This window comes from Pipistrellus hanaki (assembly GCF_964339955.1).
Source record: "Pipistrellus hanaki genome assembly, chromosome: 21".
In the NCBI taxonomy this organism is placed as follows: Eukaryota; Metazoa; Chordata; class Mammalia; order Chiroptera; family Vespertilionidae; genus Pipistrellus; species Pipistrellus hanaki.
The window spans coordinates 3,931,107-3,951,253 of NC_140523.1; the positions used below are offsets into that span (position 1 = coordinate 3,931,107).

Genomic DNA, 20,147 nt, shown 5'->3' on the forward strand with positions numbered 1-20,147 from the left:
CCCTTTATTTTGGCTGCACACCTTCCGCATCTCCAGCAATTAGCCCTTGAAGAGCAGAGATGCAGTGGGCAATTAAATAATTAGTTCTGTTTCCTAAATCCCCGCCTGACATTTTTCTGCACGGTCCATGTGTCTGTCTTTGTCCGTGGACTTGCTCCCCTAATCGTGTGCTTCCTATTGAAACTGGGGCGCTTGCAGTCTCCTGGAAAAAGCAATAAATCCTCTTTTCCTTCCTTTCCTCCCCAAATGCACCTGGAGCCAGTGGCTCCTGGCAGTTCCGTCAGGTAACTTCCTCCGCCGGGCTGTTTGTGTTTTCTGCAGGCGCCCGGATACAGCTAATGAGCGATATTAATTTATCTGGATGCCTGCCTCGCGAGCACCTTCCCATTTAAAGCGCTGGCCCCGAGACCATTTGATCCCGGCTCCTTTCTCCCAGCCCGAAAATGAACTGTCACTTTAAAGATTTCATCGCCGGGCACTGGAGAAAGGGAAAGCATATAGAATGAGACAATCTTTCCTCACGCTGTCCACTTCCAAATAAGAACTGATGTCCACCTGGGCGTCTGGAGAACTTTCTCGGCGGCAGCCGGGGGGGATACGACATGAGAAGCCTGGCCAGGATCGGCTGCGGGGCAGCAAGCCCTTAGCCATATCCTCCCAGTCACCTAAAAGCCAAATAAACAGAGCAGCCCATGGCAAGATTTAAAAATAAACACGCCAGGCAAAAGATGCCCACCGTGTGCCTGAACACCCCGGCAGAGCCACCAGACCGGCACCAGCCTGGCCCTCCCCCTGGCACCAGCCTGGCCCTCCCCCTGGCTCTCCGTGGCTGTGCCCGGCTCCGTGGCTCGGCCACCCCTGCGTGGCTCCAGGCCGCCCCCCAGCAGCTCCTGCAAAACCCCTTTTCGCTCCCGGACACGCGTGGCCGCCTCTCCCTGCAGCCTGAGCCGCTGACCCTTGAACCCAGCGCGGCCCTCTCACTCCCAGGCACCTTCACGCCATAGCCCATGGCCTGGCTGATGCACTTGCGTGCTTTCCTCCAACGTGTATGGCCGTCATGGGGCGACTGACAGAGCCTACGTGAAGGAGGGTGAACTGTATATTGGGTGTGGGGCTTTGGGGTACCCCCCCCCACAATAACCTATTGTGTGCATGCGGCTAAAGGGCAGGTGGTCGGGTCCACGGCGGGAATGCTGGCTGCACCGTGTTTCTGTCTCCCCAAGTCCATGTGCAGAAAGGGGCCGCCTTTGCGGCCCAGACTGTGGTCTTTCTGCTTCCCAGGAAGGTGAGGGGTGGGGGGCTGCAGGGGAGAGGAGAGGAGAAAGGAGAGGAGAGGAGAGGAGAGGAGAGGAGAGGAGAGGAGAGGAGAGGAGAGGGAGAGGAGAGGAGAGGAGGGAGCTCTAACCGCCTTCCACTAAAGGGCATCTCTCTCCCTGCCTGCCTGCCCTTTTTTCTTTTCCTTTTTCTTTTTGCTGCAGCCAGTTCGGTCTATTAGTGCAGTTAACCTTCCCCGATCCAGACGGAGAAGGGTTAATGGAGACCGGGGGGGGGGGGGGGGGGGGGGGGGGGGCCTGCAGCCTCCGGGTCAGAGGGTCGGGCGGCTCCAGGCTGGAGCCCCCGACTGAGCGGGTCCCAGGTCCCAGGCGCCTCACCCGGGAGCGTGCAGCTCCGATCCGTCCGTGGGGACTCAGAAGGGTTTGTAAGAGCCCTGGCCACAGTTCTTGGTGCTCCCAGGAGCCTGCTCTCACCCTCCCAGCCGCCAACTGGGGAGCGAGATGATTGATTGATTGACTGATTGACTGATTGATCGGTTTTCTCCGGGAAAAGCAGGTTTTGGGGAAAAAGTCCGGGAAGGGGAAGGAAAGAAGACGCTCCCCTTTCCTCACGTTGCTCCCCTCCTTTCCCCCCCAAATCGGTGCCCTCTTGATCCTGCGCGGCTGCCTTGATGCTGGTCCGGCTTCCAGAACTGCAAAGCCAGGTGCTGCTTGAGTTTGGGGGACAAACTCCCCCGAAAGCCCTCTGGCTTGGGGCCCCAGCGATAGGCCATCGCTGGGGGTGGCTGGATACCCCCGAGGCTGGATTCCCAGCCCTGGGGCGTTGTCCATGTGTCACCCGGGCCCTGCCTTCCCCCTCAGCCTTCCCTGCACCTGCCCAGGAGCCCCGAACCCGGGATCCACGGGATCCACGGGCCCCGCGCCCCCCGGCTGGTCCCGCCACCCGCGGCCGCTCTGGACCCCTGGTGGGTGGCGGGGAGCAGCGGCCACTCCGGCCGGGCCTCCGGCTCCTCTTTAGAAACATCCCAGGAGCCAAGGGCCAGGGGGGCCAGGAGGCGCGGGGCTGGGCGAGGGCGGTGTGCGGGCAACACCCGCGTCCGGGCCACCGCTCTGCCCAGGGGCTGCGGGTGGCGGGACCTGCCCGGTCCCCGCTCCCTGGCCGCCTGGCCGCTGCCACCCAGGCGGGAGCCGTGCCTTCCCAGCCCGCCCCCGTGCCAACCCTGACCCTCACCCCGCCGCCGCCTGCGCCCGTCGAGCAGGGAAGGACCCAGGCCGGCCCGGGGCTCTCCGGGGGCTTTCCAGGGGCTCTCCGGCGGTGGTCCGGCCGCCCCCTCCGGGGCCCGCTCCCCCGCCCCCTCCTTGCCAAATCCCCGAAAGCCCGCGCCCGCTCCGCGCCCCCGGGGCCTCCTAATCACCCCGCATCGATCCCCCCAACTCCTCTCCTCCCGGCGCGGACACATCTGAAAGCGCTCAGTGCGCGCCGGGCTCCCTCCGCGCTCATCCAACGATCCGGCCTCCGCGCCGCGCCCCGCGCACGGGAAAATCGTTGGGGCCGCGGCTGCTGGTGTGTGATCAGTAAATATTTAGTGCGGCGACATCCTCGGCGGCTCCGGATCGATGCGGGGCCCACCGGGAGGGCCGCTCCCGCCCGCGCCGCCGCCGCCGCTGATTTACAGCCTCCGCGGCCGGCCAAAGGGGGGTGGGGGGGCGGAAAAGCGCCTGGAAAATTGGCTTTTCCACCTTTTTTTACTTCTGACACGCAGCCGCCTCCCCCGGCGCCGAGTCTCGCCCCTGCGCCCCCCGACCAGCGCGCCCCGTGCGTCCTCGGTGCAGCCCTGACCCCCTATCCCCAGCCCTGCGCCCCACTGGGGAGGCCCAGGCCCCTGATCGCGGGGGGGAAGGGGGGTCGTCGCCTTCGGATCCTCTGTAGACACCCCTCTCCCGGACCCCCGTTCCTGCCCTCGGCCATCCCCCCATTCCCCCCAGCTGGGCCTTGATGCTCTGGGGCCGGTGGCATCGGATGGAAACATCACTTTCCGTTTCCTTAGGAGCGAAAAGGCGGCGCTGAGTCAGGGGGGGCCGGAGGGGGGCCTGCTGCCTCGATCTTGGCTTCCAGGGGGGGCTGCGGCCGCGACGAGGCCAGCGTGGGTGCCCCTCGGGCCCTTCCTGCCTCCCCCGGGTGCCCACTCTGTCCTGATCCCCGCCTGGCACCGCGCAGAGGGCGCGACCCGAAATGGGGTGAGCCCCACTCGCCACCCCCCGCGGGATCGGCCACCCCCGGGCCGGATCCAGAGTCCGATACTAACCACCGAGCTTCCCAGCGCCGCCTGGGCCAGAGGCGCGGGCCTGGGGCTCCAGCCGCCGCCACCTGTTAGCCAGCCCGCTCCCTCTGCACCTGAGGCCGGGCCTGTGCCACCCGGGCCCCGGAGACAAGGTGGGCGACCCCGCCGGGCCCACGCACCCTCCCCGGCGCCCGCCGCCCTCGCCTTTGTCTCCCGTGTGATCTCCTAAGCCGCCTTATGTGCAGACTCTATCTTTATCCTAATGCATACTTAATTGGCCCGTCCCCGACTGCCCGTATAAAACAATTTAATTAGGGCGCTTTCTGGGAGAAAGGCCTCCGGCCGGGGCGCACTGTCGTTAGCGCCAACACAGGCAGAAAATGTAGCACAAGTTTTTGGTTGAAAGAGCGCCTCGGCGCCCATTGAAGCGCGCTGATCCGCAAAGACAGAAAAGGACAAGGAGAATCGATTCGAAGCGACCCTCTCTGTCCCTTTCACACCATTCAGAAGCCCCATTCCTTCCCACACAAAGCCCCGCGCTTGGGAATTCTCAGGGGGAAAGGGGACTGCGGCCCCACAAGCCCGGGGCGCTGGTAAGAAATCCGTGGTATTGCGCTCACAGCCGCCCTCCGTGGGGTGCCCCCAGCGCGGGAGCTTGGGGGGCACCCCCTTTGGATCGTGCACCAGGCTGCAGGGATCACCACCCCCCTCCTCCTCCTCCTCCTCCTCTTCCTCCTCCTCCTCCTCACTGGGCCTTCCGGCCAGACCCGCCTTTAGGGTTAGTGCAGCCCTCACCTTTGACCCCCAGTGGCGGAGCTATCCCTCAGGCCGAAGTGCAAACCAAACAGAGCCCCCCCCCCAATATTTCTCCGCCCCCAAACCCGGGAGACCAGGTCTGCTGGCCCAACCGGTCCGGTAAGCCTCCTCCGCCCTCAACTTTATTCTGTTTGCAAGGACCGCGGAGGAGAGAGCTGTCAGGGCCGCTGCGGCCAGTTGTCCTCCATTTCGGGCCTGGATGCAAGGCCAGTGGGTCCGCCAGGCGCCTGGGCCGGAGCAGCCGGCCATCCATCAGACATGGTGGAGAGGGGAGGAGGGAGGGGGCAGAGGGGAGGGGAGGGGAGGGGATGGGCTGTGGGATCACCTTCACCTGCCCCAGCCCAGCCCCCCTGTTCAGCCCTCCCTCGACCTCGTGCTGGGGTTAAAGGGGGCAGGGGCGAGAGGAGGGGGGGCCCTCATGGCACAAGTGGCCTCTTTTTGGGAGAGAATCAGTTCACCAGCTCCCCAGGGAACCTGCCCATCCATCCATCCATCCATCCATCCACCCATCCACCCATCTATCCACCCATCCATCCATCCATCCATCCATCCACCCGGTGCAACGGATGAGCTGAAACCACAAGGCAAAAACGTGCGCAGCCCGTATTTATGGTATTAATGACTAGTTAAAAACAGATTTACACTTCTTATGATCAATATTCGGAGTTCTTTCCCTCAAAGCGTATAATTACAGTGTCTTGGGGGGTTCTCACCATTGTTTTGTTTTTTTTTTTTTGGAGGTGGCAAACCCATTTGTAATTTTCATTAGGCAGTAAACATGTAATTAACACGCAGCACTGTGTTTAACTTAATTCCTCTTTAAGACGGAGGACAAGAAGCAGCCGAGAAGCCCGCGCCCCATTTGTCAAGCCTGACATACGTCTTCGAGAGTACAGTTCCCTAAAAATAAAAGACCCGCGTCCCCCATTATTCCTCTCTTAAAACAAAACACCAAAATCCATCAGTTCCAACTGTATTAAACGCGCACGCCGCACCAATACGGTACTCTGTGTGTGCCTGCTTGCTTTATTCCTTCTGGGGAGGAAGGGGGGGGGCCTGAAGGGGGTGAATCCAGCATTCATTACCCGATGACAAGACATGGGGAACCCCCCCCCCCAAGGAACAGGTCTCCTCTTTGAGAAAGTTCTAGAATGGGGACTGGGAATGGGGGGGGGGGCGCGCAGGGAGCTGCAGGGGAGAGGGGAAAATCACTGGGGAGTGAGAAGTAGCAAAAAAATGAGGGGTCCCTCCGGATTCCTCAAAAAAAAAACATCGCCTTCCTATTTCAAGCCCCGTCTCTGACCCAGGAGGCAGCTTAGCTCCCCCCCCCCTCCTCCCACCTCCATGTCTCCCCTCTGAACCCCAAAACGGGGTCCTGGCTGCTGCGCCCGCTCGCCCTGCCTCGCTGGAGCCGCTGGCGCTTCTCCGGAGCTCAGCCGCCTCAGACTCCTCTCTCATTAAGTTGGGGGATTTTTTTTCTTCTTCTTCTCCCAATTGGACGGGGGTTTTGAAAGTCTCGTCTTTCCAGCCCCAAACAAGGTGTAACGACGCACTCTTCCTTCTAAGGAATGAGATGAGAGACAAGGATCACTCCAGACACCTACCTACGGTTTGGGGCTGGTGTGTGTGCGCGCGTGTTTTTTTTTTTTTTTTTTTCCCCTCTCTCTCTCTCTCTCTCTCTTTTTTTCTTAAAGGCGAGGCTCGCATTCCTCAGCAGCTATGCACCAGCTCCGGGAAGGCTGCTGTCTCTAAAGTTAGCGGCGCAGGGCTCTCCGAGGGCTGAGCGGCTTGCCCCCGGGGTAGACCAGCGCTCCCGCCGCCACAGCCACCGCCTCTCCTCCCTCCACTTCCCCGCGGGCGAGCGAGCGAGCGAGCGATCAGCGATCGCCCACTTTCTTTCCTTTTTTTTTTTTTTTTTTTTTTATCAGTTTGCACAATCGCTTAGATAAACACCGAGGAAGAGAGTCTCTCTCTCTCTCTCTCTCTCTCTCTCTCTCTCTTTTTTTAATTATCCCAAGACACATCATTTCAGGGGTCCAACAAAGCGCGCGTTCCGCCCGCCAAACTCCAAGGAGACACAGTCCCTGCAGTTGGTAAGAGGAAGATGCAAGCCATTTGGGATCTTGAACAAGGCAAATATGGTTTTGGTATGTTGGCTTCCAGCATTTATTTTTTCCTCCCTTCTCTCTGTCTCTCTCTCTCCTTTCCCACTTTCCTCCTCGCGCCGCGTGGGGTTGGGGATGACTCGGGGGATTTTTTTCCAATAATAATAATAATAATAATAATAATAGCCGTCTTGCTGTTGTGTATGAAATGCCTCGGGTTGCGGTCTATGGGGTTTGGGAGAAAGGGGGGGGGGACAGTCGATTCATTGCATTGCCATATTTTATTACATGTGTGTGGTGGAGGGGGGCGAGGGGGGGAAAATACGATCGCGGAGGTGCCAGAATGTGATCAAACCGGAGGGGGACAGACCGAGGGGCCGCCCCCTCGCCCCTCCTGCCTGCCTGCCTGCCAGCTCCAGCCCACCGCCTCCGGGAGAGCCAGCCGGCCCGGGAGCCGCTGCCCCGGTCTGCGGGCGGAGGAGCTGCTGGGCTCGCGGATTTCCCGGGCGATCGGCCGCCGAGCCGAGTCTTTGCAACCTTGTGCGAGTGACAGGAGGGAGGGAGGGAGGCAGGCGAGCCCGGGGCCGGGGCTCTGGGGAGCCAGCGCCGGGCCCGGGCCAGGCCAGGGGTTCGATCGCGACCAAGCGGGGTACTCACCGTCCGGCGGGCGGGCTGGCGGGGCTGGCGCGCGGGGCTGCAGGCAGATTGCGTACCTTTTGGCTGTCTGTCGCCACCGTGGCGGGCTGCTGGCTTAAGGAAGCCATCCTGGGCCGTGTCCAGCATGTCCCAGGCACAGGTCCTCATTTAAAAAAAAAAAAAAAAAAGCCAGCGAGAGAGAGATCCACGACAGAGACAGAGAAAAGAAAAAAAAGAGAGAGGAGGGGGTGAGCTGGACGCACAGAAACCCAGATCAGGGGTGGGAGGGAGAGGGGAAAAATAAAAAAAAATCATCACCTCGCCACCAGTAACACGGGAGGCGCAAGAGGTGGCGACAGGAGGGTCCGGGCCCAGCCAGCCGGAGCCCATTCATTTGAATTCCCGGGGCGCGAGCGATCCCCATTCAAACGCCCCGAAGTTTCATCCTGGCGCGCGAGCCTCCAGCCATTTTCCCTTTAAGACCCCCTTTTCTCTCAAAGTTGGGTTTCGGCAGGCAGCGAGGAGGCTTACACTAGGGGGCAGACGGATACTGCACTTGCTCCGATCTCTCTGCAGCGGATTTTTTTCTTCTTCTTCTTCTTCCTTCCCCTCCCGGCATATGCTCTGATTTAGCACTGTAAATTTTTCAGGGGACCTCACCCTGACAGCCCCTGGTGATATTCAAAGTACCACAAGCCAGCCGTTTAGAAATTGCATTGACTTGGAAGTGGAGAGACACACAATGGCAGCGGCCCCTTCTCGCATTCAGGGAGCTGGGAGGGAAAAAGCACACAGCGGGGAGATGGAGGGGAAGGAGGGATTCGTGCATCTTGGCGGACAGGGCGGGCTGGGGTCTGCGCGCCCGTGGCCACCGAGTCTCCCGAGAATCATAACGGTCAGGCCGCGTCTCTGTAAGGCAACCCCACTCCTGCGTGGGTCCCCTGTGCTGGCCTTTGGCTCCCCAGAGTTAAGACAAGTGGTTTTTCCAACTTTCCCCCCCACCCCAAAGGAACTGCTTGCCATTTCTCTCATTAAAATAAATTTACATCTGCAATAAAAGGCTGGGCTGGATTTATTTTTTTCTTCTTCAAACGGGTCACAATGTATGGGTGTTTATCGGTCAGTCTCAGAGCTGTTGTGTTTCAGAGAATTAAGCATCGCTAAGTAAGACATTTTTAATGATTTCTCTCTTGTTTTGCTTCTCGGTCTGCAGTCCTTCCTCACAGTAGAATTAACTGCAATTAATACTTTCTTTTTTTTTTTTTTTTTTTTTTGCTTGTTAATGGCCCCTGCCTAAGGGTGAATGAGTCCCAAAATACAGAGTCAAAACTCTTCTGACTTTCTGGTAGCCCTGTGCCTAGCAGGTTCCGGGTCTAGTTCTGTTAGGGTCGGCTGGTAAAATTCTCCATTTTAAATCTGAGGACATCAAACTGGACTTCCAACCCCCCCAGTTTCATCAAACTGGTCTGGGGGAGACCTGCCTGTTTGTAGAAGGCGGCTCAGAGGCGAGCTTAAGATTCCCCGGTATCAATTATTCTCTCATCCATTACCCCGAGATGGGAATGGCCCTCAGGTCCCCTTCTCGCCCCCATTCCCACCACAACTCCAAGGAGTTCGGATCCTCTGCCATTGGCAACATCAGGCGATTTCTCCAATCCTAGAAGCTGAAGGTGGGGGAAATACTTTTCTGGAATAATTTCTTTTCCATGCTTCCTGTTCCCCTCAGGAGAAAGTTATATTGTGCTTATGATCAGCCTAAAATTCCCAGCCTGCCTTAAGCCTGGCAACCTCCTTACACACCAGGCAGGTCCCTGTCCACCCTAGGTCTGTGTTTTTGTTTTTTTTACAACTTTCAAATAATCCCAGCACCTGCATCAAATATGGAGAATTGCCCCCCCCCCAAACCTTCCAGAACATTCACTGTTTCCTGAACTATGTGGTTTCAGCGGAGAAAGGGCGAGAGCTCAGAAGGTTTCAGAAATGAAGCGGAAAGATGATTTTTTTTTTCTCTCTCTCTTCCCTTAAAATTAGCCCTTGTCTGCCTACATCTCCACCTTATCTTCTGCCTGTGGGTGTAGAGAGCATGGAATGCAACATGCAACATGCAACCTGCACATGTCAGTCTCACGCGTGGCGAATTTCTCTAAACCACTCTCCATCCTTTTGATTTGATTTTATTTATTTTTTGAATGATCAAGGATACTTTCTCTCGGTCGCCCCTGACTATTTCTGTGGCCTCGTTTCCTTCAGCTCGGCGTGTTGTATGTGAAACATTTAATTGTTCAGAGACCTGGCTGGCTTGACCAACATACAGGATTTTTTCCTGGTGCCAAGTGTGTGTGACGGAGTCACAGTTTTCTTTCATAAATATGGAGCTAACTTCTCCTGATCACACAGAGAGGTGTGTGGGATTGGTGTGTGATCTCAGAGGTGGATGGGGGGAAATTTCTAGATGTTTGATGTGTATAACCCAGCGCCCAGTAATTCAGAGGCACAGCGCGGGGAACAGAATGGCCGGGGCCATGGGGTTGGCCTCATTGGATTTCCTGGGGTAGACTATGGCCCGGTGTGTGGCTCCTGTGAGTGTGCTGGTCTGGTCCCCAGTTTGGGGGCCGACCCCCTGGATGTGTTTTAATGGCGATGTGAACGCTTTTAAGGAAACTCAAGGAACAATGAAGTCCGCACTCAACTGTGGACCTGGAAGTGCAGCAGCTGAAGGCTTTGTCTGTGAACATTGACAAATGTGCGTCTCATCCGTGTAACTTCCATGTGTGTGCGGAGGGTACCCACGGGGGAGGCTGGAGGCGGCCTGCGCTGGCCCATCAGCGGGCAAACACCAGCCTTACCCCCTCTCGCCCTGCCCCGGCGCGGGGCAGGAGGCTGGCTGGCCAGTTTAGCCCAAACCAAGGCGACAGGATAAAGTTGAGGGGAGATTTATTTTAATTGCGTCATGACAACGAGATGAAGTCTGTGTCTGCTTCTCAGCATCCGAGATGCTTTATTTGAGCAATTAAAATGTCAGGCCGCATACCTGTGAGATGTTAACCCTACAAGGAAAGAAAAGACCAGACCCTAAAGAGCTTTAAAAAAAAAAAAAAAGCTCTTTAAAAAATAAAATAAAATAAAATAAGAAGCCACCCAAACCAAGCGAGTGATCGGAGTGGATTCAGAGAAGGGTCTAAATGTTTCCTTTGGAAATCGCCCGCGAGCTGGGTCCGGGGCGCCGTCCCACCCCCACCCCCCGGCCCTTCTGCGGAGACACGGGGGGCTGCGCGCTCTCTCCCGGGCATCGCGGGCACACGGGTGCGCCGGGGGTCCCGCGTGGTGCGCGCGCGGCGCGCTCCGTGGCATCGCCAAGTTGCCAATCGGCGCGGTCCCCGGTCCCCTCCGCAGCCGCCCGCGGAGCCTTTAAGAGGCGTTTTGTCTGCGCGCCGCGCTCCTCGCCGCGGAGCCGGGGCGGAGACCTCGGGTGCGGGGTGCGCGATGGATGCGGGGTGCCCCCCCATCCCCACGGCAGGCGGCGGCGGCGGCGGCGGCGGGGACGCGATCGCCTCCACCCGATCCTCCGATCTACCCCCCCCACCCACCCCGCTTCCCTCCCCCCCCCCCCACCGCGCCCCGAGCCGCGGCCCAGACCCGGCTCGCGCTAGGACCGCGCGGCGCCCGCGGCCGCCATGGCGGGGCCGCCGCGCTCCGGCCAATGACGGCGAGGGGGCGGCGCGCGCGCGCCGGGCCCAGGCCAACCCCGGCGGCTGCCTTATAAGGCGCGCCGTCGCCATGGCAACGTGCGCTAAGTTGCAGCAGTCGTGTCAAAGTTCACTATATAGAGAGCTCAGTGAGCTGATCGCGGCGCAGCCACTTCTGCCAGCCCCGGCGCCTATAAATCGCATTCCCTCCCGCGCCCCCCTTTTTAGCATATTTGATCACTTTGATTCTCTGTTCTTTTTCTCTCTCTCTCTCTCTCCGCGGCGCGCGTGTGTGCGTGCGCGCGTGTGTGTTTCCCTCTCCTCCGCCTGCCTCCTCCTCCTCCTCCTTCTCTCCCCCGAGTTGCCTCCTTCTCCTCCGGGCGCCGCCGCCGCCGCCGCCGCGCTGCCGCTGCTGCTGGCTTTTCTCTCCCCTCTTTCATTCCGCCCTCTCCGTCTCTCTCCCGCCCCGCGCCGCGCGCCGCGCAGGATGTGCTTCTAGGTGGTGATCGGCCCTCCTCTCTCTCTTTTATCCTCTCTCCCCCGCCGCCCGGCGAGTTGACTCTTTCCCTATGTGTGTGAGGCGGCGGCGGCAGCAGCGGCTCCAGCAGCGGCGGCTCCGGCGGCGGCAGCAGCGGCTCCAGCAGCAGCGGCTCCAGCAGCGGCGGCGGCGGCGCTAGACGCGGCGGCTCCGGGCCCGACCCCGCGGCGACTCCGGCGGCGGCGGCCCGGGCGGCCCGCGGGGACCGGCGATCGGCGATCGGCGATCGGCCTCCATCCGGAGCAGCCGGGCGGCCCAGCGCCGGGACGACGCCGCGCAGCGCCGGACGCGGACCACTTTGATGCTGATTCCCGCGGACCCGGGCAGCGCTCCGGCCACTCCGCGGGCCGCCGGCCTCCGCCCCGGCCTGCCCGGCTCCCCGGGCGCGCCCGCCGCCGGCGCCTCGGCTCCCGCGCTCCTCCCGCTCCCCATGGCTTTCCTGAATGGCTGACTGTGGGCTGCCCTGGACTTGGCCCCTCTCCTCCTCCTCCTCCTCCTCTTCCTCCTCCGCGACCTCCGCCTCCAACTCCTAGGCGCACCGGCTCCGAGCGAGAGAGGGAGGAGAGAGCGAGAGCGAGCGAGCGAGCGAGATCTTTGGGGAGATTTTTTTTTCCTTTTTTGCCTCCTACTTCGTGAAGCCAGACAATCGACTTGCAAGCAGCAGCTCTCCGTCCCCTCCCTCTCTCCGCGCTCCGCTCCCGCTCGCTCTCCCCGGCCCTTGCCCGCCCCTCCTGGAGGAGAGCCCCCCGCAAACCAACCGACCGACCGACCGACCGAGCCGCCCGCCGAGCCAGCGAGGGACGCGAACAAAACAAACACACCGCCGCGGCCGGACGAGGAGCCAGCGCCAAAACTTTGCAAAAGCAGAAACAAAACAAACAAACAAAAAAGGAGGAAAAAAAAAAACAAAAAGACAACTAACAGACCTCCACCACCGGCCGATCCCCCTCCTCCTCCTCCTCCTCCTCCTCCTCCTCCTCCTCCCCCAGCACAAAAGGCGGAGCCCCCCGCGCCCCCGGGAGCCGCCCCCCGCCCGCAGCCAGGGGCGCAGGAGGCCCGGACGCGGCCCCCCCAGATATGGCAATGGTAGTCAGCACGTGGCGCGACCCCCAGGACGAGGTGCCCGGCTCGCAGGGCAGCCAGGCCTCGCAGGCGCCCCCGGTGCCCGGCGGCCCGCCGCCCGGCGCCCCGCACACGCCGCAGACGCCCGGCCAGGGGGGCCCGGCCAGCACCCCGGCGCAGACGGCGGGCGGCGGCCAGGGGGGCCCCGGCGGCGGCGGCGACAAGCAGCAGCAGCAGCAGCAGCAGCACATCGAGTGCGTGGTGTGCGGGGACAAGTCCAGCGGCAAGCACTACGGCCAGTTCACGTGTGAGGGCTGCAAGAGCTTCTTCAAGCGCAGCGTGCGGAGGAACCTGAGCTACACGTGCCGCGCCAACCGGAACTGTCCCATCGACCAGCACCACCGCAACCAGTGCCAGTACTGCCGCCTCAAAAAGTGCCTCAAAGTGGGCATGAGACGGGAAGGTATCGGCCTCTCATTTCTCTCCCCCTCCCCGCCGCCCCCGATCGCCCGGGGTTGGGGCGCCCGGGGGTGCGTGCGTGCGGCTGGCTGGCTGGCTGGGTAAGGACGCCCGCAGCCGGAGCCCCGGGCTCTGCTCGGCCATCGCGGCTCTGCTCCGAGCAAGTCGTGCACAGGAACCCTGACCCCCCAGGCCCCCCAGATCCGCATGCTCTGGCCGGCTGGCTCCTTCTCGATCTCTCCTCTGGCCCCGTTTCGAGCGCCTTCGAATCGCCTTCCAGCGGGCGGCTGCCTGTTGTTGTTTGCAAGCCGCCTTTCCTTCTCCCTCCGGCTCCTCTGACTCCCTCCCGGTCTCTCCTGCATGTTCCCCACACGTCCCTCCTCCCCAGCCCCCACCCTCCCCCCAAAAACACCCCGACCTGAGGTCGTACTTTTGCACGGGAGGTTCAGGTTACAAATGGCAATTTTCTGCACTCCGCCGCGTTCGCGCCGCCGCCCCGGCTGCGCTCATGTGACCCTCCGTGGATTACTATTCTGCTTTAAAAAAAAAAAATCCCTCCGTTTTCCTTTTTTTTTTTTTTTCCTTTCGCTTTTGGAAAGGAGGGGAGCGCGCCCCGGAGGCCGGGCCGGGTGGGCGCGGGCCGCGGCGGCCGCTCGGCGCCAGGCGGGTCTTTGTGATCGAACGTTCGCGGCGAATGGCGCGGGCTCCGGGCCGGGCGAGCGGCGGCCGGGCTTTTCTTTGTGTTTCCGGAGCGCGATCCCCGCCCCCCCACCCCCGTCCGGCGTCCGATCGCGGCCCCGGCCCGAGCCCGGCCGGCTCTCCCCGGCCTCCCGGGGCCTCCGCGGGCCGCGCCGGCCGCTCGCTGCCCGCCTCTCCCCGGCTTCCCCTCGCCGCCGCCGGCCTCCGCTCCCCGCCGCTCCCGGCACGCCGATCGGGCTGCCCGCGGAGCTCGGCTCCGGGCTCGGCTCTCCCCGGGAGGCCCCCTCCTGGCCGGGGCCGGGGCCGGAGCCGGAACCGGGGCTTTGGGGTTCGGGGGAGAGTCCTTCGGGGGCGGCCACAGGCCGTCCGGGGCGAAGCTTGCGTCTTTTTGCAAAAGCGTCTCTTTCCCTCCCCGCCTCGCCCCAGACTCGCCCCTCCCGCCGCCTCTCCTCCAATCAATAAGAAATATCAGCTGTTTGGCCATAAAGGGGAAAGATGCCCCCCGCATGTCCATCCCGCCCCCCGCGCCGGGACCCCGCGGCCAGCGGCCACTTCGGGGGGCTGCGCGGCCCAGCGCGCAAGCGGCCTGGGCGCGGATGGCGGAGGGGATCCGCGGGTCCGGGGAGGGGCAGGCCTGCGGGGCCTGGCTGCACCCCGGATCGGGGTCCCGGGGGCGGGCCGGGGCAGGCCCAGATAGGGGCGCCGGGGACCGAGGCCGGCCGCTCACCCCTGTGTCTTCTCTCCCCCCCACAGCGGTGCAAAGGGGCCGAATGCCGCCGACCCAGCCGACCCACGGGCAGTTCGCGCTGACCAACGGGGACCCCCTCAACTGCCACTCGTACCTGTCCGGATATATCTCGCTGCTGCTGCGCGCCGAGCCCTACCCCACGTCGCGCTTCGGCAGCCAGTGCATGCAGCCCAACAACATCATGGGCATCGAGAACATTTGCGAACTGGCCGCGAGGATGCTCTTCAGCGCCGTGGAGTGGGCGCGGAACATCCCGTTCTTCCCCGACCTGCAGATCACCGACCAGGTGGCCCTGCTGCGCCTCACCTGGAGCGAGCTGTTCGTGCTGAACGCGGCGCAGTGCTCCATGCCCCTCCACGTCGCCCCGCTGCTGGCCGCCGCCGGCCTGCACGCCTCGCCCATGTCCGCCGACCGGGTGGTCGCCTTTATGGACCACATACGCATCTTCCAAGAGCAAGTGGAGAAGCTCAAGGCCCTGCACGTGGACTCCGCAGAGTACAGCTGCCTCAAGGCCATCGTGCTGTTCACCTCAGGTAGGGAGCACCCTCTGGAGGAGCCTCACCTTCCCTCCAGGGAGGCCCCAGAGTGAGCCCAGCCTCCCCGCAAAAGCCAGTTCTGTGGAGGGCTGAGAACTCGGAGCAGGCAGGAGGAGAGGAAGGCCGCGGGCTGCAGGCAGGATGCTGCAGACACACACGCTGCAATGGGCCAGGGGAGGCCTCGGGGCCTGCTGCCCTCCTGCCCTCCTGCCAGGCTGGGCTGTGCGCTCTGCCACCCTCCCTGAGCCCAGGTCCCAGGCCAGCTGAGCCTGTGGGGTCCTGTCAGTGCCCGGGGTTCCCCCTGGCACCCCGGTTTGGCCTCCCGGAGGTGCCCCAGGGCACGGGGGCGGGCCTGGAGCGAAAGTTTGCCTCTTAACTCAGTCTGAGTGGGAGCTCCTGGCAGACCCAACTCGAGGGCACCGATTTGGAGACTGGGATTCTTTCTAAGACAATGCAGGAGGCCGGGGGAGGGGAGCGGGCCGCCAGGCAGGGCCTGAGCGAGCGGGGTCACTCTTCAGAGTGTCTGCCTGGGCTGGGGAGCCGGCCTCTGCCCCCCACCCCACCCCTCCTGGCCAGGCAAACACTTGAAGCGATTCTCAAACAACTCCAAGTGGCTGCCAGCTCGGGCTGTGTGTGAATGTTGCTGGCGGTATAAAACCATCAGCGGCTGCATGATGAAATCTAATTAGCTCGCATGTAGTTTAACCTGTGTGAGTAATACATCTCATATTAATTAACTCTCGAGGCCAAATGATTTTTGCAAGTGCCTGCCCCTTTGCTTTGGCCCACACCTGAGCCTCCTGCCCGCCCCCCCCCCGCCCGCCCCCCACCTTCTAAGGCTGAGTTGTCAGCTGATCCCCTTTGTCAAGGCCTAGGGGCGGGAAGGGGTGCCCAGTTCAGCACACCCACCCCTGGGGTGCGGGTTTGAGGCTGGGAACCCAGTCACCCCTGTGTGCTCAGCTCCAGGAGACAGCGTGGTGGTTAGGGAGGCGGACAAAAAGGTCCCGGTCTACCTCATTCTGGGAAGGAGAACTGGGACCCGGTCTGGTACAGGTCCTGAGCCTTCTCTGGATGGCTGCTTTTGCCCCCAAACCCCGTCCCGGCCGCCCCAAACTGCCCTCCGAAGTCCGTAGGTGATCAGTTAAAGGGCAGTGAATGGTCAGGAATGGCCATGTCAGCTGCTTGGACCTGAATTCTGTTCCCTTGGGGGACCTGTCAGAACTGGACCGCTTGCCTGGTGCAGACCTGCCAGCAGGATGGCCCCCCACCGCCCCCAAACCTCCACCCGCCGGCCCCCACCCTACCCCCAACCCCCTCCCAGGACCAGGGGGTGGCTGCAAATTTCTGGCTATCATTGTTAGTCTTCGGAGGCAAGGAATTCCTGATGCTGCCCTAAGAGTTTAATTTATTGCTATTTGCAAAGCGCACAGGCCTGTGTGGGGAATGCAAATCACCCCCCAGGAGATAGAGCGAGGGCCCCGTTATCTGGGGAGCACAGGTGCGGATGCTCCGGGAGGAGTCTCAGGCAAGCGGATCCCTCGTTCCTGTCCACAGGCACAGAGCGGGGCGCAGCAGGCAGGGTCCCCGAGACTCTCAGGAGACCACTGGGTCCGGGGCGGAGGAGACGGGTCTGCAGGCCCCGCTTTAAGATGCACAATGTGTGTGTGTGTCAGCCCAGTCTTGTCTGGGGGGCCCCCTGAGGTCAGGTCACAACCTGCGCAGCCTCCACGGAGCAGCCTCTCATCTCAAAGGCACTTATTGTATTCTCCTGCGTTTCCGAAAAAGAAAAGTGTTTTTCTGGAGATAACGGGAAGGGTGTGTGTGTGGGGGGGGGGCTTTCTCTCTGGATGGGGCCTGAGTTTTTTTTTTATATTAAAAAAATAAATAAATAAAGGGGGTGAGAGAAAGGGGGAGCGAGGAGAAAGAGGGGGAGAGAGAAACAGCTCAAATGAACAGAGCGATCAGAGTCTGCATGGCTGCCCCTCAATGGGCTAAACTGACAAGATCAGTTTTAAAGGGGCCACTTAAATCCGTTTCAAAGAGCGGAGAAAAATGAGTCGCCCTCTTTGGGGACAATCCGAGGCTGGGTCGTGGAAGCCATTCGCAGCCCCCCCTCTCCACCCCGCCCCCCACTCTATAATTATAAGCCTAACTATTATTTACAGAGGACGAGGGGAGGGGCGTTTGGCACTTTTGATTTCTTCTGTTTGTCTTTCTGTTTACCGACTTGAGCCAGATTGCACCCTGGGCGTCTCAGGGACCGAGCCTGGGCTGAGGCTGGGCCGGGGCAGCCTGCAGAGCGAGGGAGCTGGGATTTATTAATAATGCAGACACCCCAAGACCATCTCAGGCGGCCCCCCTCACCCTCAGCCCCCGCTTCCCCCCACGTTTCCAATCCTGGGCAGTCCTTGATTTGACGGAGCCATGCATGCACAGCTCATGTGACCTCATTGCAAACCTCTTAGAATCTGATGGCCGAATTCTTCTTTTTTGCCTTTTTCTTTCTTTTTCTTTTTTTTTTTTTCCCCTTCTTTTTGAATTTTCTCCCAGATGCCTGCGGCCTGTCGGACGTGGCCCACGTGGAGAGCCTGCAGGAGAAGTCCCAGTGCGCGCTGGAGGAATACGTCCGCAGCCAGTATCCCAACCAGCCCACGCGCTTTGGCAAGCTCCTCCTGCGCCTCCCCTCCCTCCGCACCGTCTCCTCCTCAGTCATAGAGCAGTTGTTTTTCGTCCGTTTGGTAGGTAAAACGCCCATCGAAACGCTCATCCGGGATATGTTACTGTCCGGCAGCAGTTTTAACTGGCCCTATATGGCGATCCAATAAGAAAGAGAAAACAAAAAAAAAATAATCAAATCAAATCAAAATGACAAGGGGGAGTGAAACAGAGAAAGCCAAGGCGGAAAAAGGACTGGTGTGTTTGCTTAATTCCTTCTGGTGAGAAAGGATATAAAAAAAAAGGATGTTACACGTTTGCTAAAAAATAAAGAAGAGAGGGGAAGAACTTTTAATGGACTGTGAATTTCCAAAAAAACAAAAAAAAAATTAAGAGACTGTCAAGTGAACTTTTACAGAATGCATTAAAAAAAAAAACTCCTGTGTCAGAACAGCTCGCTACTTACCTTTTTTTTTTGTATAAAAAGGAAATTAGCCTTTTTCTTTTTTTCTTTTTTTTTTGGTAAATTTTGGAAAACTATTGCTAAAAGTGCATTTGAGGAGATTGGGAGAAAAATTAGCAGAATGGAGAAAGTAAGTGTTTTTTTTTCTTTCCAAATTTATTCATTGTCCTGTGTCTGTACCTCTAGCTGTTTTTTGTTTTTGTTTTGTATTTTCCTGGTTCTAAACCAGCTTATTCTGTGGTTCTATGATAAGTTTTGATATAATCTTGGCTTCTTAAAAAAACCAAAAAACTGTGTATCCTTACACTATATGTTCTGCAAGAATTAAAACTGAGTCCATGAGAATAACATAGGAAGGAAGACAGAAAACTTTCTAAAAGGAAATCAAGAGATGGTGGGAACGCACTTAGAGATGGTGGCCAAAAATTTTTAAGCGAACTCGAGCTAGTTTGAGATCTGCAGGAACCACATCCAACATCTAACTCGCCCTCCCTGCCCCCCCCCAAAAAGAGACACCAAGACGAACCTAGCTTTTTAAAAAAATATTTTAAGAAAGAGAATGAACTGTGGAATTTATTGGCAGCCAAGGAGTGTGTCTGAGACACACACACACACGCTGAGGTTTTGAATAAAAAAAAAAGTGAACTTTTTTGTAATTTGAATTGGGGTCCCGCTTAGTTCTTGGATTGTTATGAATACCCTTCTATTTGTTTGTATATTTGCAAGCCCTTTGTATTATAACTGTTGATATTCCCTTTTTAAAGAAACAAAACAAAAAAAGTTACCCATTGAAATCAGCATGACAAAATAACACTGTTGGCACTTATAGATAATGTGATTGATTCAGTATCTTAGAGTTTACAGTTTGTGTTTTAAAAAAAAAAAACTGAAGGTTTTTGTTTTTTTTTTAAAGTGCAACATTTCTGTATACTGTAAAAGTTATAATAACTGAACTGTTTGGTCGAGTCTTTGTGTGTTATATTCCAAGGAAAAATTTGAAAGTATTCAGAAATTAAAATATTATTTGATATCTGGAATCTTGGTCGGCTGTGCCCGCTCACTGACTTGCCACGGACAAGAGCTGTGTCCCCTTTTGTGTGTCCCGCTTAAGTGCCTGCTTAGGAGAAGGGAAGGTGTGGCGCAAAGTATTGGAGATTCTGAGATCGCTCTTTTATGATCAGGGATTTAAAAAAAGAGAGTGTGTTGTACATTCCTGACGGTCAGGCGGGGTCTGTGTGCATGGAGCTTTTCCTGAAGTAGGTGTGATTATATATATATATATATATATATATATATATATATATATATATATATATATATATATATTCATTCCGTGGTTCTTATCTAGCGTGGTGGCTGAGAGGATTGCCAGTGCAGGGCGGAGGGTCTGCTTCTAACCGCCACTGGCGTTGGTCTTGGGACCCTTGATCCTGATGAGCCAAATTAAAGGAGAGAGAGAGAGAGAGAGAGAGAGAGAGAGAGGAAGGAAGGAAGGAAGGAAGGAAACTTGACAGGGTGTGCTGAGCTGGTAGTGTGTCTCTTCCCGCCTCCCCACCCCACCCCCTTTTCCCTCTGCTCCTGGGAGCTGGCAATTTTGCTCTCCTGGAGGCTCCCCAGCACCCCACCCGCCCCCCATTTCCCTTAAAAAAAAATGGGGTGAGGAGGGCAGGAGCCAGACAGGGGGTCATTCTAGGAACTCGGTTCCACTTGGGAGAGACACTCAGGTCCCAGGCCACGGCCGGTCCTGTGTGATGTGTGTGCATCCGGGCAGCTCCCCATCCCCATCACGTATGTGCACATACATGGGCAGAGAGTGTGTTCTCACGCCGAACAGCCCTGACCCCTCGGGTCGAGGCTCTGTGGGTCGGTGTCTGCTTTCTCCTCTCTCTCTCTCTCTCTCTCTCTCTCTCTCTCTCTCTCTCTCTCTCTCTCTCTCAGCCAGTGTGTGAAGTTTGCAGGCCTGTTTGGGATTCGCTGGTTGCACACGATTATTGACATGTATGATTTCCAAAGCAAAAGACCGGTGTCACCCGGCTTCCCGCCTGTGCCCTGGGCACTGGGATCCTCTCAGCGCTCCCTCTCCCCTAAGTTGCAAGCAGACCTGGGCTCTGCCACCCGGCGGAGGACCCTGCATTTTATTTATTATTATTATTATTATTATTATTATTATTATTATTATTTTACTTTT

At 58.8% G+C, this 20,147-nt stretch overlaps 1 protein-coding gene and 1 long non-coding RNA gene across 3 annotated transcripts in view; one reads left to right on the forward strand and one right to left on the reverse strand.

Annotated features, from left to right (window-relative positions):
• The window catches only part of LOC311614489, a 43,717-nt gene extending 33,040 nt beyond the window's left edge, over positions 1 to 10,677 (reverse strand). Inside the window, exon 1 of the long non-coding RNA XR_014793676.1 lies at positions 7,135 to 10,677. This is a non-coding gene — a long non-coding RNA (uncharacterized lncRNA). The remainder of the gene's footprint in view (positions 1 to 7,134) is intronic.
• On the forward strand, positions 5,936 to 18,996 carry NR2F2 (nuclear receptor subfamily 2 group F member 2). 2 transcript variants are annotated; one of them, XM_084869237.1, is made up of 3 exons: positions 5,936 to 6,519; positions 14,311 to 14,838; positions 17,392 to 18,996. In XM_084869237.1, exons 1-3 carry the CDS (start codon positions 6,477 to 6,479, stop codon positions 17,664 to 17,666), a joined length of 846 nt encoding a protein of 281 aa, XP_084725363.1. In that variant the 5' UTR covers positions 5,936 to 6,476; the 3' UTR covers positions 17,667 to 18,996. The 2 variants fall into 2 exon arrangements, with proteins under 2 accessions (XP_084725363.1, XP_084725362.1); XM_084869236.1 differs by lacking the exon at positions 5,936 to 6,519 and adding an exon at positions 10,860 to 12,862.
• Positions 18,997 to 20,147: the final 1,151 nt, after the last annotated feature.

Bases quoted from the DNA above. Each gene is read 5' to 3' on its own strand.
- NR2F2 (XM_084869236.1), top strand. From the start codon at position 12,415: ATGGCAATGGTAGTCAGCACGTGGCGCGACCCCCAGGACGAGGTGCCC. The intron at 12,863-14,310 runs GTATCGGCCTCT...TCCCCCCCACAG, and splicing joins AGTGGGCATGAGACGGGAAG to CGGTGCAAAGGGGCCGAATG. The intron at 14,839-17,391 runs GTAGGGAGCACC...ATTTTCTCCCAG, and splicing joins CATCGTGCTGTTCACCTCAG to ATGCCTGCGGCCTGTCGGAC.